General features: G+C 33.9%; 1 protein-coding gene across 6 annotated transcripts in view; it reads left to right on the top strand.

Moving 5' to 3' along the window:
• Positions 1 to 15,004, top strand: part of LOC103554612 (complement factor H) — a 162,718-nt gene that overhangs the window by 33,069 nt on the left and 114,645 nt on the right. For 2 of the 6 annotated variants that reach the window (XM_008525742.2, XM_070602397.1), the window contains exons 7-12: positions 3,390 to 3,566; positions 4,610 to 4,792; positions 4,903 to 5,082; positions 7,912 to 8,082; positions 13,781 to 13,963; positions 14,438 to 14,647. The exons of the other annotated variants lie outside the window; for them this stretch is intronic. In XM_008525742.2, the coding sequence (XP_008523964.2) occupies positions 3,390 to 3,566; positions 4,610 to 4,792; positions 4,903 to 5,082; positions 7,912 to 8,082; positions 13,781 to 13,963; positions 14,438 to 14,647 (1,104 nt within the window). The remainder of the gene's footprint in view (positions 1 to 3,389; positions 3,567 to 4,609; positions 4,793 to 4,902; positions 5,083 to 7,911; positions 8,083 to 13,780; positions 13,964 to 14,437; positions 14,648 to 15,004) is intronic. 6 annotated transcript variants of the gene reach the window in all.

Below are 15,004 nucleotides of genomic sequence, written 5' to 3'. Positions count from 1 at the left end.
CAAAGTAGATGGAAAAAAGGAGGACCCAGGGAATTGAGAGGAAAAAGTGTAGAAATGAAGGTTCTCATAGGTATGGAGAGAAGGAAATGACAGATGGAAGAAGGAATAGAGCGAATGATTAATAGTGAAGCCTGTGGAGTCAGCCTGGCCAGGTTCTGCTTCCAGTTCTACCACTTGCTAAGCACGTTTATTATGTCAACAACCAAGCGTATTTGAAGCTTTGTTTACTCTTCGTTATCTGTAAAGTGTTTTAATATTTGCAATTGTCATAATTTTTCTAAGGATTGTTTTGATTGAGACTAAATTATCCATATAAAATTCTTGCCACAGGGCCTGCCGTAAAATAAATTCATGGAAACTGCAATTTGATTACATTATTATGATAATTTGAGTTGTAACTATTTCTAATTCAGTTGATACATCCAGTTAGGAGGCTAAAAATGCAATGGATTTGGCTATATCAGGGCCAACAATAACTGTATCAGAAACAGTTTTGGATGGAGTACATGGGGTGGAACCTAAATAGAATTTACTGAAGAAAAATGGTTAGTAAAAAGTTTCATACAGTATGTAGGCATAACTCTTCCAAGAAGTTTGGCTGTGCCAGAAATAGAAAATTCATAATATTGCTAGATGAAATCATGCACTGAAGAGAGTACATTTCTCTAAAGATGGGAGACCTGAGAGTGGACTGAGGCTCAGGAGGATGGAGTGGAGAGCCGAGCAGGCAGAGATGAGGTGGATAGTTCCCTGTGAAGGTGGGAGGGAAAGGGAACCAGGGCTCCTGTGGAAGTACCAGGCTTTTGGTGACAGGGCTGCTTCCAACTTTTCACAGGAGGAAGGAAAGAAAATGGGTGTGTAAATGTCATGCTGGGAAGAAGCAGGAGCTGACCGTTTCTACCTTCCTTTCGTGTATGAGACAAAGTCATGTGAGATTGAGTGGTGCACGGGGAAAGGAAGGGAAGGAACACTAGGTAGACTAAAAAAGGTTTCAAATAGAGCCTTCCGAGAGAAATGCAGGTGAGCTTCTTGCAGAGCTGAGGTAGACTTGCTTAGCAGCATCTTGATCCCAGTTAAATTTGATTCACTCAGGCTGTCGACAAATACCTATCATGGGCTAGAAATAGGCTAGGAGAAAATGGTGAAAAACACAAACATGGGTCTGCCTTTCGAGAACTTTCATTTTAGCATAAAAAAACAGACAAATTAAGCCAAATAATGAGTGAGACAGTAAAAATATTTTAATTATACTTTATATATGACTGTGTTCAAAGAAACATAAGAATCCAAGAACTTAGAAAATAGGAGGGGATTGAGTGATCTACTTCATACAGGAAGGCATCTGTGCAAAGAGAGATTGAAAACTGTTCAGGATAGAGATGGGGCCTGTGCTACAGCTGATGCAGCAAAGAACTGGACCTATTTAAAAAATTCAATGATAATAATGCTTGGAGTGTTGAGTGACAGGCGGAGAGAGATAGAAGATGACATTGGAAGTGCAGGCAAAGGAGGGGTCATAAAGAGCTTGGACTTTATTCTAAGTAAAAGGGGAGGCTTTCATGATGATCATGAATTTCTTTTCTGGGAACAAAGGCAGATCTAGGATCTATGAAGCCAGAAGCTTTTATTATTTTCAGGGGCCTTCTTTAGAAAAAAATGCAAAATCATGAATCTGTAATTCCCATGGTCTTTCCAATGTCACCACATGATAGGAAAACGTGAAGGAGAGAAAGCAGGAGTGAGAGACAGCAGTAGAAACTGATGTGGCCAACGTGGCTTTCTATTACAATTTTTACAAAAACTTATAACCTTGTGAACACGTTGGTAGGAATTTGACAGCACGATGTAGGCCTCCAAAAGTTGAAGGAACAAATGACAGCTTAGTATTCTTTGCAAGTAACTTCCCTCAACCGTGTGGCAGAAAATTGCTCATAGATTGATTGATATTTGAATTTATTTCAAATATCCTGGGTGTTCTCTCCTTTGCGGAGAGGTTTCCAATGAATCATTGTTACTATAATCCACTTAAGCCAAACAATATTTACAGCTATCTTAAATAAATTTTCACTTTAGTGTAAAAAATTCATACATTTCCAAGTCTCAGTGCTAGGATTTAGTATTTTGACTTTTGGATAAAGCCAAATACCTCTAATTCAGAGTATATCCATTCAAACTCTTCTTTAAATCATATTTCTTAAGTCACAATCTTTTTATAAGCACAACACTTGAAAAATAGCCAACAGCCAGGATATTTCGTTGTCGTTAAGGCAGCTCTTCTCGCAATGTGATGAGATGGAGAATTTATATAAAATGAGCACAAAATATATAAACAAAGACTCATACAAATAAAAGAATTTCTACGTAGAAGACAGGAAAAGAATTTTAAGAGAGGATTCCCAATAGTTCTCATCAAATGTAACCTTCTCAAGTAAGCTACAAAACTCAACATTAAAACAACAAAAAAGTAAATTTAATTGAGTAATTTTTTGTGGCATTGCTTTTAAAAATAGTTAACAAATACCTCATTTTATAATTGTGTTAATACCTGAGTTTTAGATAGTATAAAATTTCCTTTTAGTCTGATTCTAATTTTTGAATTCATTTTTAATTTTATAAGTTAATTAGCAAGACAGGAAAATTCCAAATAAGAAAAATGCATTTTTTGATAATATTTAGCAATGTCACAGATTTTACAAATTTTAAGGAATAATTTTAGGCAGTTCTAATTTGAATCAGAGTAATTAACAATGTATTAGTAACTAGTGTAAATTATAGGTGTAATAAGAGTATATAGTTTTATATTATATGAATATTAAGAATAGTTACAGTACGCCTAGCTGTGAGGTCTTAAATATGTTTCTTCATTTTGTTTCATGGTTTTGATTGACTTCTTCACTTATAGAATATTAATCAGCAATTTTTAATGTTCCTCTAACTAAAATGCATTAGAAATATCTCCTTTGTGTGTTCTGGTTCTCCAATTATGTTCAACAATAATACCAATTTTTATTTAATGGTGCAATTTAAAAATTGTAGCATTCCTTTTTTTAATGTGAGGGAATACTTTTAGGTTTTGAGAGTACAAAAAATTTAACATTAAATTTTATAAATATCAATGAGAAAATCAGATCAAGTATAAGCAAGCTGACTTTACAAATAAATTTTCAGGACACATATGTTGCTATTCCGTACCTGAATATTTCTCGAAGAGTCTCATATGGTCTTAGAAGGTATATAAAACCTAATAAGTAACGTTTTTCAAAGAAGAGGATTTGTCTGTTGCCTCTCTCTGTATGCTGTTGTGAGCGCCTCATTTTTACATGACACACATAAAATTTACTTTGGCAATTTTTATATATTGTCATTAAATTATTTGTTCTCTCTTGTAGAAAGAGAATGCAGTATTCCTCAAATAGAAAGATACTTAAATGTCGAGCCCAAGAAAGACATATACAAAGTTGGAGACGTGTTGAAATTCTCCTGCAGACAAAGACTTAGAAGAGTTGGAGCAGACTCAGTTCAGTGCTACCACTTTGGATGGTCCCCTGGTTTTCCAACATGTAAATGTAAATATGCATCTTGCGATTTTTGAATCGTAAGTTAGAATTTTGGATATCAAAGTTCATTTTTCCTCTCTTAATTTGCTGTTGGCTTCCACAGTGTCTGTAATCTAATGCATTAAGCCAGAGGTATACCTATGAAGGACATGTGTTCCACAGTAGATACATCTTCTCTAAGAAATTAATCTCCAATTGTTTCTTGTAACATGTAGTGAAAGTCTCCATAGATACAGACATGGTGTCTGACACTGGAGAGATTTATTTTCTTACTTTTCCTTTTGCCTACAATTCCATCATTAACATTGAACATTTTATAGAGTATGGGCCTCACCTCAAGTTTTATTGAGTATGTCTAAACAATGTTCAAGCAGCTTATAGTCAGTTCAATCACAGGTATGACTTAATCAAAGCTACAATATGTTGATCAAATTCTTGCCTCAAATGGTGATATTTTTTCAAAAAGTTTTGATAAAATGTTTCCATGGAATATGAATACTTCTAGAATTAACACAACCATATTTATTAACTGGTTTGCATACAGCTTTAGAATATCTAGATTATTGAACATATTTTCTGGGCTTAAAATACACTTCCAATGGGGGCTGGCCCCGTGGCCGAGTGGTTAAGTTCGCGCGCTCCGCTGCAGGCGGCCCAGTGTTTCGTTAGTTCGAATCCTGGGCGCGGACATGGCACTGCTCATCAGACCACGCTGAGGCAGCGTCCCACATGCCACAACTAGAAGAACCCACAACGAAGAATACACAACTATGTACTGGGGGGCTTTGGGGAGAAAAAGGAAAAAATAAAATCTTTAAAAAAAAAAAAGTTTAAAAAAAAAAATACACTTCCAATGTGCTAGTTCAGTTGTATGTAATCGAACTGGGAAACATGAATCTGAGGTAAATACTATTGTTTTGTCATTGTTTAAGAATGCTTTAGTGAATTATATAATAATAAATTAATTAAAGAAAAAAACTCTCCATTTTACTGGGTTTTTAAGTTGTAAAATGGACAATTTACCCAATAATTACACAGTCTTTCTGCTGTAGGGAAAGTACAATCGTGTCATCCACCTCCTCAACTTCCTAATGGGAAAGTTAAAGGAACACAGAAAGAGGAATATGGACACAATGAAGTGGTGGAATATGTTTGTAATCCTAGGTTTCTATTGAAGGGTCCTAACAAAATTCAATGTGTTGATGGAGAATGGCCAACTTTGCCTATATGTGTTGGTAATGTATACAAAATATGAATATTTAAACTTAAATCAACTTTTTGTTGTTTTCATATACACAAACAACTTATATCCTAAAGATAAACACATTTTTGTGAAAATTCACAGAGGACAAGAGTACATGTGGACATATACCTGACCTTGATCATGGCTATGTCCTGTTTTCTACTCCACCCTATCGCCATGGAGATTCAGTGGAGTTCAACTGCAGAGAAGCATTTATAATGATTGGACACAGATCAATTACTTGTATTCGTGGAACGTGGACCCAACTTCCTCAGTGCATTGGTGAGAATACACTTCTCAAATTGACACAATAGACTTTAATACTTTTATTGTAAAAACTATATTTACAACCATATTTTTGAAATTTGAGATATTCTTGAAAATTTCAGGTCTTAAGTTGTGATGAATCCAAACATTTTTTTGCTGATAATTCAATGTGTCTACAGAGAACAAATACAAACTGGCAATAGAATTTTATGAATTTTTCTGTCCCTGATATTGACATTGTTTATCTTTATAAGCGTAAAGCTAAACTTTACTTATAGATATTTATATGATTAAAACATGAGTTCTAATTACCAGGAAAATGCAACTATATTTGTACAAATACCAGTTTTGATTTTCTATGATACTCTTTCTTTCAGGCCCCTAAAGGGAGTAAAGTTGAGAAAATATCCACTTGCTACACTCCTACAGGAATCTTGCCTCTCTCAGAGCTTCTACCAATGATAATTTCTCAGTCTGTTTCAAACGCAGTAAAAAAGAAGTTAATGAGCCAGAGAATGGGTGGGTCACAGGCCCTCTCAGTCAGGAGTGTAGCTCAGTCATAGGAGGCAGCTGGGATTGGGCCAGGAAACAAATCTGATTGATGCCCTTCACTCTGTAAGTGAATCATCCTGACCATTGGATGACCAAGCCTTTGATGACTACCTGGGAGAATCCTGGAGGCCCTCTTCCATTTTTCCTTTAGAATGAGTTCCTTCCTGGAGTTGTCCTGGGTCCTACACTCAAAGAGAGCCCTGGATGTCCAGTTTTACGAAATGAGAGTTTGAGTGGGTCATCTATAAGGGATCTTCCAACTCTGCTGTGTTGTGATTCTACAGAGGCCATAAGAGGTGCCAATATTATACACAACCTGCTTCATGTTTTTACCATGAACTTATCCATCAGATTTCTAGTCATTGCTTATCCCAAGGAGAAGGTAGAGCTGAGCCTCTGCTGCATTAGAGCAGGAAGTCGTAGCTGTTTTGTTCACATGATGTATTCCTAACTCCCAAGAGACTGGCTGACATAAAGGAGACATTTATTAGGAGTTTGTTACATGAATCAGTAAATTTTGTTATTCTTAATCCTTACATTTTTGCTAAACACATTCATGTCACAGGTATTGCCAGTCCTTCAAGAGTAAACTTCATCTTTGTCCTCTTCTATCTCCACAAATGATCTCACCTCACTTCATATGGGAGAAAAACCCAAGGTAGTAGCAGGCATGAAAACTCTCGACTTTTCTTCCTAACTTATACCAAACATCTGCTTTAATTATTACTCTCTTCTGATCTCAGAGTTTCCCTTTCTAAGGTGAATCCTCTACCTATATTCAACTTCACATAATCTCATTCCAGCTGTCATAGGATTTATCCCAATTTTCTCTTCTCAGTGTCAATTTTTCACCTCCCTCCAGTATAGGTGGTCACTCTTCTCAATGTGTTTGTTTTCTCCTAATAAACAAAGAATCCTTTCAGAAACCAAGCAATCGTGAGACATAATGACAACAACCTCTATCACTCCTATTGACTGTAGCTCTTCCTTCAGTTTTCACTCCTTGAAGAATATCTAGTTTTATCTCCCTCAACACTCAGGACTAGTCCCCAAAATGGGACTATTTCTCCAGCCTCTGGTGTGTTTTGAATTAGTCTCCTTCAGCTTATGTTTTTTCAAGGTTGAAGTACAAAATCATTACTGTTTTTTGTCCAACTACTTGACTTTTCTTTATTCTGCTCATCTTCACCTGACTCTGATCATTAAAAAATAATGAACAAATACTACCAAAAACCTACACTGATAATTTATTAGAATCAATATGGACTCTTATCTGCTTTAAATTTTCTGTATAAAAAGCTTCTGTAGTGAATTTTTTCACTCATACTGGAACCAGCAAAAATTTATTATTATGGCATTGTAATATTATTGAATTATAGGATGATTCATGATAAAATGTGTTCTTAAAAATTCTAAGATTGTAGGGGCCGGCCTGGTGGCACAGTGGTTAAGTTTGCACCCTCTGCTTTGGTGGCTTGGGGTTTGCTGGTTTGGATCCTGGGTGTGGATCTATGCACCGCTTGTCAAGCCATGCTGTGGCAGGCATCCCGCATATAAAGAAAGGAAGATGGGCACTAATGTTAGCTCAGGGCCAGTCTTCTTCAGCACAAAAAAAAAGGAGGGTTGGGGGCAGATGTTAGCTTAGGTCTAATCTTCCTACAAAACAAAAAAAGTTCTAAGATTGTATATAGGAAAGAGGTCATGACTTTAAGCTCCTAATTTCTTATTCCAGTTATCTCTCTCTGTTTAAATATCTGCTTAAATATTCACATTCTACATAATACATCTTAAATATATTTCCTATTATATTACCTTTCTTGAAAAGAATATATTTAAATTGGCAACTTCATATAGTCTAGTTCCACAGATAACTGTTTTTATTTTAATGTTTTAAGATTGTGGATTAAAAGTGATGTAGAGATGCTTGAGATAAAGAAACAAACGAATGCGAACATTTCCACGGATTTCAAATATGGAACAAATTTTAGTCATGAGATGACTTTTCACTGTGTAGATCATCCAAGAAAGTGACTCTCTTATGTTCTTCCAATACCCAAAGTGCAAAATGCCTGTATGATGGCTATTGTCTCTGAAATTTCAAAGACCGGACACAGGACTTATGTTCATGCAGAATAGCCCATCTTATGCAGTATGATTGGGCATAACTTGATTGGTGGAATTTACAGGCATGCATTCTAATTTCATTATACTATTGACTCTATAGCTGTTTTTCTGTAGTAGTTTCTTTGATGCTTTTAATTAGTCTTTTCAAGGAAATGTTTTATTTTACAGCAAGAGATGAACTTGAGACATGCAAAACATCAAGCCTAATTGCACGTGAGGCAAAACTATCACAAAGGACTGAATTTTATCATAACACCAATGTAAGTTACAAATGTAAAGGAAAATACAAACACTCGGTCTGCATAAATGGAAGATGGGATCCTGAAGTAACTTGTAGAGGTAGGCTCTTATTTATAATACTTTAAAATTTTATTCTATTTCTTCATTAAGTTGTGAAAGTAGTATTTTTGTGCCTTTTAAAATTTTTAGCTCTTTATTATTATAAATAATTTTCAAGCTGGAAGGTAATTTAGAAACTAACCTAAACACTGTTTCTACAAATTAATTGCATCAAGTGCAGTAGTCAGCTATATAGCAAACCACCTAGAAACTTGGTAGTTTTAAATTAACATTTGGGTAAGAGATGCGCTCATTACTATTAGAACAACATTGTTTCTAATTTCTTATATTACACACAAATCCATCTATGCCTATTATGTGTCATTGTATCTATATATGTATGTATCCATGTGTGTACATATTTACCTATCTAGTCACCTACTATCTTTGTTTATCTATGTCTATCTTGAACACTCTGAGCCATGCTGACAACATCAATTTCAAACAAATAGAGCAGAGTTCATTCCAGTTTTCCACTTTTCATATCTGTATTTCTCTTCTCTAAGTGTAGGGCACCTTGACTCACTGTCCTTGATATTTTTACCAATTTCCTCAAGCCTAGAATATACAGAAAGTAGTTTCATAGCAATATAAAAACAAATCTCCTATCTACAGTTTAACATATTTTTAGTTCTGTTTTAAAAGAAACAAGTGATATTTACAGGGAGCAAAGTACACATAATACATTTTCTTCTAGAAGCTGTATAGTTTTACCTTTTATGTTTATGTGTATTATCTATCTTACATTAATTTTTGAGTATTGTGTAATATGGGAATGGGTATTCTTTATAATATATTATATGTGGATAGCCAGTTGTTCCAACAATATACATGGAAAAGATTTTGAAATGAAAATCAATTGACTATGGAAGTGTTGATTTACTTCTCGACTCTGTATTTAGTTCATTTAGCCATTTATCTTTCCTTAGCCATGCCACATTGCCTTGGTAACTGTAGTTTTAAAGTAGGTCTTGATGTCTGGTAGATATATTTCCCAATTACGTTTTTCCTTTTCAAGATTGTTTCAGTTATGCTGGTCTTTTCATTAACATAGAAATTTTAGGGAACACATCAATTTCTATAAATTACCTGTTTGTTTAATGAGAGGGATGGCTTGTATAATGAAAGATAAATTAGGGAGAATTGACATCTCAACCATATTGAGTGTTCAATCTGTAGACATGATATATCTCTTCAATTATTTATTTCTACGTCTATTTTCCCAGTAATGTTTTAAGTGTAGAAGATTTACAGTTCTAAAAAAAGATTCGTATTTTATGTTTTTAATATTACAAATTAATTTTTCACACTTATATTCTCCTATATTTTTGCTGCAAGTATAAAGAAATGCACTTGAATTGGGGATATTAATTTTATCCTCTGAAACTGTACTAAAGTTCCTCATTCATTTTAGGTATTGTTTTATAAGTAACTATATCATAGCAAATGCAAAATTTTATCTCTGCTGGTCCATTTTTATTTTGATTTTTTGTTTTCTTATCCTATTGAACGCACTAGAACCTCCAGGAAACTATTGAAGAGAAGTGATGAGAACAAGCATCTTTGTCTTGTTCCTGACCACTGGGAGCGGGTATTAAAAATTTTACCACAAATATAATGTCAGTTTAAGATTTTTGTAGATGTCCTTTATGAGATTATGGGAATTTCCTTTTATCCCTACTTAGCCAAGTGAGAAATTGTACCATCAACTGCCGTTGAATGTTTTTAAATGCTTCTTATGCATCTATCGATATAACTTTATTAATTCTGTTAATGTAGTGAATTGCATATATAAATTTTTGAATGTTGTTCAAATCTCTCATTCCTAGAGTTAAGTCTACTTGGTGGGGATATTTTATTCTCTCTATGTTTTCATGTACTTGATTTGCTGATATATTTTTAAGGATTCTTGCATCTGTGTTCATGGGGATATTAATCTACAGTTACTTTTTTTGTAATGTCTCTGCCAGGGTGTTATTAGGGGTAGTGTGGCCTCGTAAAACAAATTGAGAAGTGCTGTCTTCTCCTCTGTTTTCTGCAAGTACATCTGTAATATTATTATTGTATTTTTTTCCCTTAAATGATCGATAGAATTCACCTGTGAAGTCATCTGATATGTAGTTTACTTTTTTGGAAGGTTTTCTTCATGGAAAATTTAATTTCTTTAATGGGTAGTGGGCTATTCAGATTTTCTATGCTGTCTTTTGTCAAAATGTAAGGAAGTTGAATTTTTCAAGAAGTATCTCCATTTTATCTAATTTATCAAATTGATTGGTATGCAATTGTTTTTAATAGTCACTTAATATTCTATTTTCTTTCTAATTCTATAGTATCTTCAGTGATATCACATCTTTCATTCTTGATATTGACATTTGTTTCCCTCTTTTATCTTGCTAATTCTTCTCATGGTCTTTTTAAATTAATATTTTCTAATAATTAACTTTAACACAATTTTCTCTCTTGTCTATTTTTTAGCTTTATTAACATTCACTATTTTAGCTTTGTTAGTTTTCTTTTTGCTATTTGTCTTTCTCAATTTTCTCTATTTCCTCTCTTCCAAGGAATCATTTCCTTCCTTCTAAATACTTTGATTTTTTTCTTTTTTTTTGAGGAAGATTAGCCCTGAGCTAACTACAGCCAATCCTCCTCTTTTGCTAGGGAAGACTGGCCCTGAGCTAACATCCATGCCCATCTTCCTCTACTTTATACGTGGGATGCCCACCACAGCATGGCTTTTGCCAAGCGGCGCCATGTCCGCACTCGGAATCCGAATCAGTGAACCCTGGGCCGCCGAGAATCAGAACGTGCGAACTTAACCGCTGCTCCACCGGGCTGGCCCCTAATTACTTCGATTTTAATTTTACTCTTTTTCAAATTCTTAAGCAGAAATGAAAACATGGATTTAGACCATCCTACTTTTTAAATATAAACTTTTAACCCTATATTTTTCTTTCTTTCTTTTCTTTTTCTTCTTCTCCCCAAAGCCCCCCAGTACATAGTTGTTTATTCTAGTTATCCCCAAAGCCCCCCGGTACATAGTTGTTTATTCTAGTTATAAGTCCTTTTGGTTGTGCTACATGGGATGCCACCTCTGCATGGCTTGATGTGTGGTGCGATGTTTGCACTCAGGATCCGAACCAGCGAAAGCCCGGGGCTGCCAAAACCAAGAGTGCAAACTTAACCACTTGACCACTGCGCCAACCCCCATTTTTCTTTCTAAATACTGCTTTAGTTGTGTCTGAAAAAATTTTATATCCATTTTATTTTCACTTAATTCTGTGTGAAATATTTTCTAATATTCTTTGTGGTTTCATCTTTGAGCTGTCAGTTACAAGTTTGTTGTTTAATTTCCCAATATTTATGTTTTTCCAAACAATTTATTCTCTTTTTACAGCTTTATTGTGGTGTGATTGTTGTATAAAGTACTGACATATTTAATATATACAATTTGATAAGGATGATGGATGTTTGCATAGATGATTTATTCTTATTGATTTCTAATCTAATATTTTTGTCACAGAGCAGACTGTAAGATTTCATATTCTGAAATTTATTCTTGCTTCTTTTACTGCACAGCTTATTTCTTAACTTTGTGATGGTTCCACTTTCGTATAAAAGCACACGTATACTCTAGTTGTTGGATCAGGTTAAAGTGGTTCATGGTGTTCTTCACATTTATCTATGTCCTTTCAAAATTTTTGTCTAGTTGTTCTATCAGTCAGAGGAAGAAAGCTCTCAGTATTGCTAACTAGCATTGTGGATTTGTCTATTTCTTCCTTTCGTTCTGTCCATCTATGCTTCACGTATTTAACGCATTTTTACATACATCTACATTTATGATAAATCTGTTGTGAGTTATTTTTATAATGATAAAATATTTCTTGATTACTCCTGTAATACTCCTTGTCTTGAAATCTATATTATCTTATTGTAACATAGTCAATTTATTTAAAACAATTGTTCATTTCCGTGTCATAAATAAATTCCCAACAGATTTCAAGTAATCAATGTCCTCAAACCATTCTCTCTAAATTAAAAGCAAAAGTAAAATAATAAAAGAACTAGCCACACACCTTATTCACCCATCTTACACATCTCGAAAATAAAAAAAAAAATCCTTTTATGAATGATTAACTAACAGAAAATACTTTAAATTAAATGACATTGGTAGCAGTAGACATTGAGATCTGGGATACAGCAAAGGCAAACCTTTTGGGTTACTATTTATAGCTTTAAAACATGCATTATAAAACAAAGAACAAAATGAAGGCAATAAGTATTACAATCTAGAAGCTAGAAACGAACATACATCCAAAGAACATCGAAGGAAAAAATAACCAAAGCATCAATTATTATTATAAGAATCTTAAAAATGCATAAACAGCTGATTTGCAGAATAATAATTCAGCTTTTAGTGAAATTTAGTATAGACCAACCTCTGGCAAGATTTATCAAGAGAAAGTTCAAATTAAGACTATTGGGTCAAAGACGGTTAAACATTAGACAAGAAGAAAATAAATCCCTGCAAATATATAGAAAAATATGCCAATATATTTAAAACAGAACTATGAAAAAATATTTTTGATGGAATATAACAAACTCCTATTGACTTAGGTAGAAACAAAAAATCTGACAATAATAATCATGAATGAAATGTATTAAGTCAAATATTTACCTGAATTGAATAGAAAATGTTGGACAATTGAAAGGATTTACAAGACTTCCCAGTGTATACTTGCAGAATTAAAAATACAGTAGTGAAATTTTATTTCATTTCATCAATATTTCTTTCTTTCATCAATTTTTCCATTATTTTCAAGTTCAATATCTTTAACGAAATAGAGACATAGTATGACAAGAGAAAGTAAAATCAAGAAATCATGGAGAGGTTCTAAAGCTTCCAGATGTAGTCATTCAGAGTCTTCCCTTAGTTGAACAGGACATGCTCTATCTTCAGATTGGGAACTGCCAAGATATAGCTGAGGTATCTGAGTTTTATGGGCGTTCAGACACAAGTTTACAAAGGTATCTTTTATAGCCTGCTGGTCAGGTAACTAAAGCCAGATTGTCTAATCTGTTCAACTGGGTGCATTTCATCAATCCATATATCCCTTAGCAGTGTGTAGATAAGAGGGTAAACAGTATCTCAGGAGGAATTTTGAGCTTTTCACAACACACTATAAACCACGGTTGAACGTAGCTAATTCTCATCTTGGCCGAGAAGCTCTATGAAATTAATTGAGCATGAACTGCATATAATTATTCCTCTGTAATCACCTTCCATTGGTAGAACATACTGTGAGGATTTTAATCCAATCCCAATACATTTGATCATGGATATCTGTGCAGAAGATCCTGGTATCAGTCTTTATTTAATGCCTGGTATGGAATGACTAATTCAGGTAGAACATCTAATGGTTAGAAATAATCAAAGTTGGTTTTACATAAATTGCACAAGATTAATGAAAGAAAGAATAAAAGGAAGAAACTCCAAGGAAGATCATGAGAATATAAACCAAATGTGATAGATTAAAGGGCTTAACAAACTGAAAAGTATAACACATTGAAATATAGAACATAACTTTATTATTTGATCACTTATGGTACATTATTATTGAGTTTTCTGTTTTCTGGATTATCCTTTGAATATTTGTAACTTATGATTTTTAACCAAGAAATCTAATTTTAATATTTTTAGAAGTACGCATACATTCGTGCCCACCTCCACCTCAGATTCCCAATGCTCAAGATATGACAAGTACAGTGAATTATCGAGATGGAGAAAAAATATCTGTTCTCTGTCAAGAAAAATATCTAATTCGGGGAACAGAAGAAATTGTGTGCAAAGACGGAAGATGGCAGTCAATACCACGCTGCGTGGGTCAGTAGTGCATAATTTGCTTCACGACATTCTTTCAAATAAGCTAATCCTCCCCTGTGCTTTGTGTAGATGAACAAAATGAAGATCTGTCTCTATACCTGTTCGACTCGATCTTCAAACAGTGAATTACAATCTAGGTATACAAAGCAATCAGCATCCTTTCGCTTCTACTGTGAAACGAATATAGACAAAATCTTTGGGTTACTATGTAGATACCAGATAAAATTTCTGTTCAGGCCTATTTTACTCCTCATGATGAACAGGACAAGAATGAAAAGGCATATTGAATAAGTGGATAGTAGCATAGATTTAGTGGGACACACATCCTTGCAGATTTCAAATAGTTTTCAGTTTTAAAAGAATTCCATTTGTTCAAATTATCCTTATTTTAAAATCCCAAATGGTATTTAATTTTACTTTTCAGTTTAAACATTGTATTTGTGCTTGACTCTTTGATTTCTATTCTTCATATAGAAAAAATTCCATGTTCTCAACCACCTCATATAGAACATGGAACCATTAAATCATCTGTCTCTTCAGAAGGAAGGAAACAGAGATTTGAACCCAAGCTTTATGTACATAACACCAGATTAAGTTACATTTGTGAAGATGGTTTCAGGTTATCTGGAGGAAATGGGATAACATGCCACATGGGAAAATGGAGTTCTCCACCTCAGTGTGTAGGTAAGGACAGTATACAAACTAAAATCCTACTTTCAGTACAATTCATTAAAAATAATTCCTTTGTCATCAAAGTCATGAGACAGAATCCTTTAGATTTCTAAATATATAAAATCATTTATGTATTTACTATCATTTATATGTTTACATATTTTACCAAATAATTTTTGCACAATCAAATCAATCACGTTTTTGTTAATTTCTTCGGTTTGTTATAGAATCACTTCAAATTCTGGCTTTTGTTTTTGGTATTAAAAGTGGATGTGTAGTGTAATTAAACCTACCTATTTGCAGTTATACCTATTCATTTTCTTACCTATTCATGTAAGTTGTAGTGTTTGCTTTGTCATTAGGTTTTAA

The sequence above is a fragment of the Equus przewalskii genome, chromosome 31, assembly GCF_037783145.1.
Source record: "Equus przewalskii isolate Varuska chromosome 31, EquPr2, whole genome shotgun sequence".
Taxonomy (NCBI): domain Eukaryota; kingdom Metazoa; phylum Chordata; class Mammalia; order Perissodactyla; family Equidae; genus Equus; species Equus przewalskii.
This window is presented reverse-complemented; position numbering and strand designations above follow the sequence as displayed.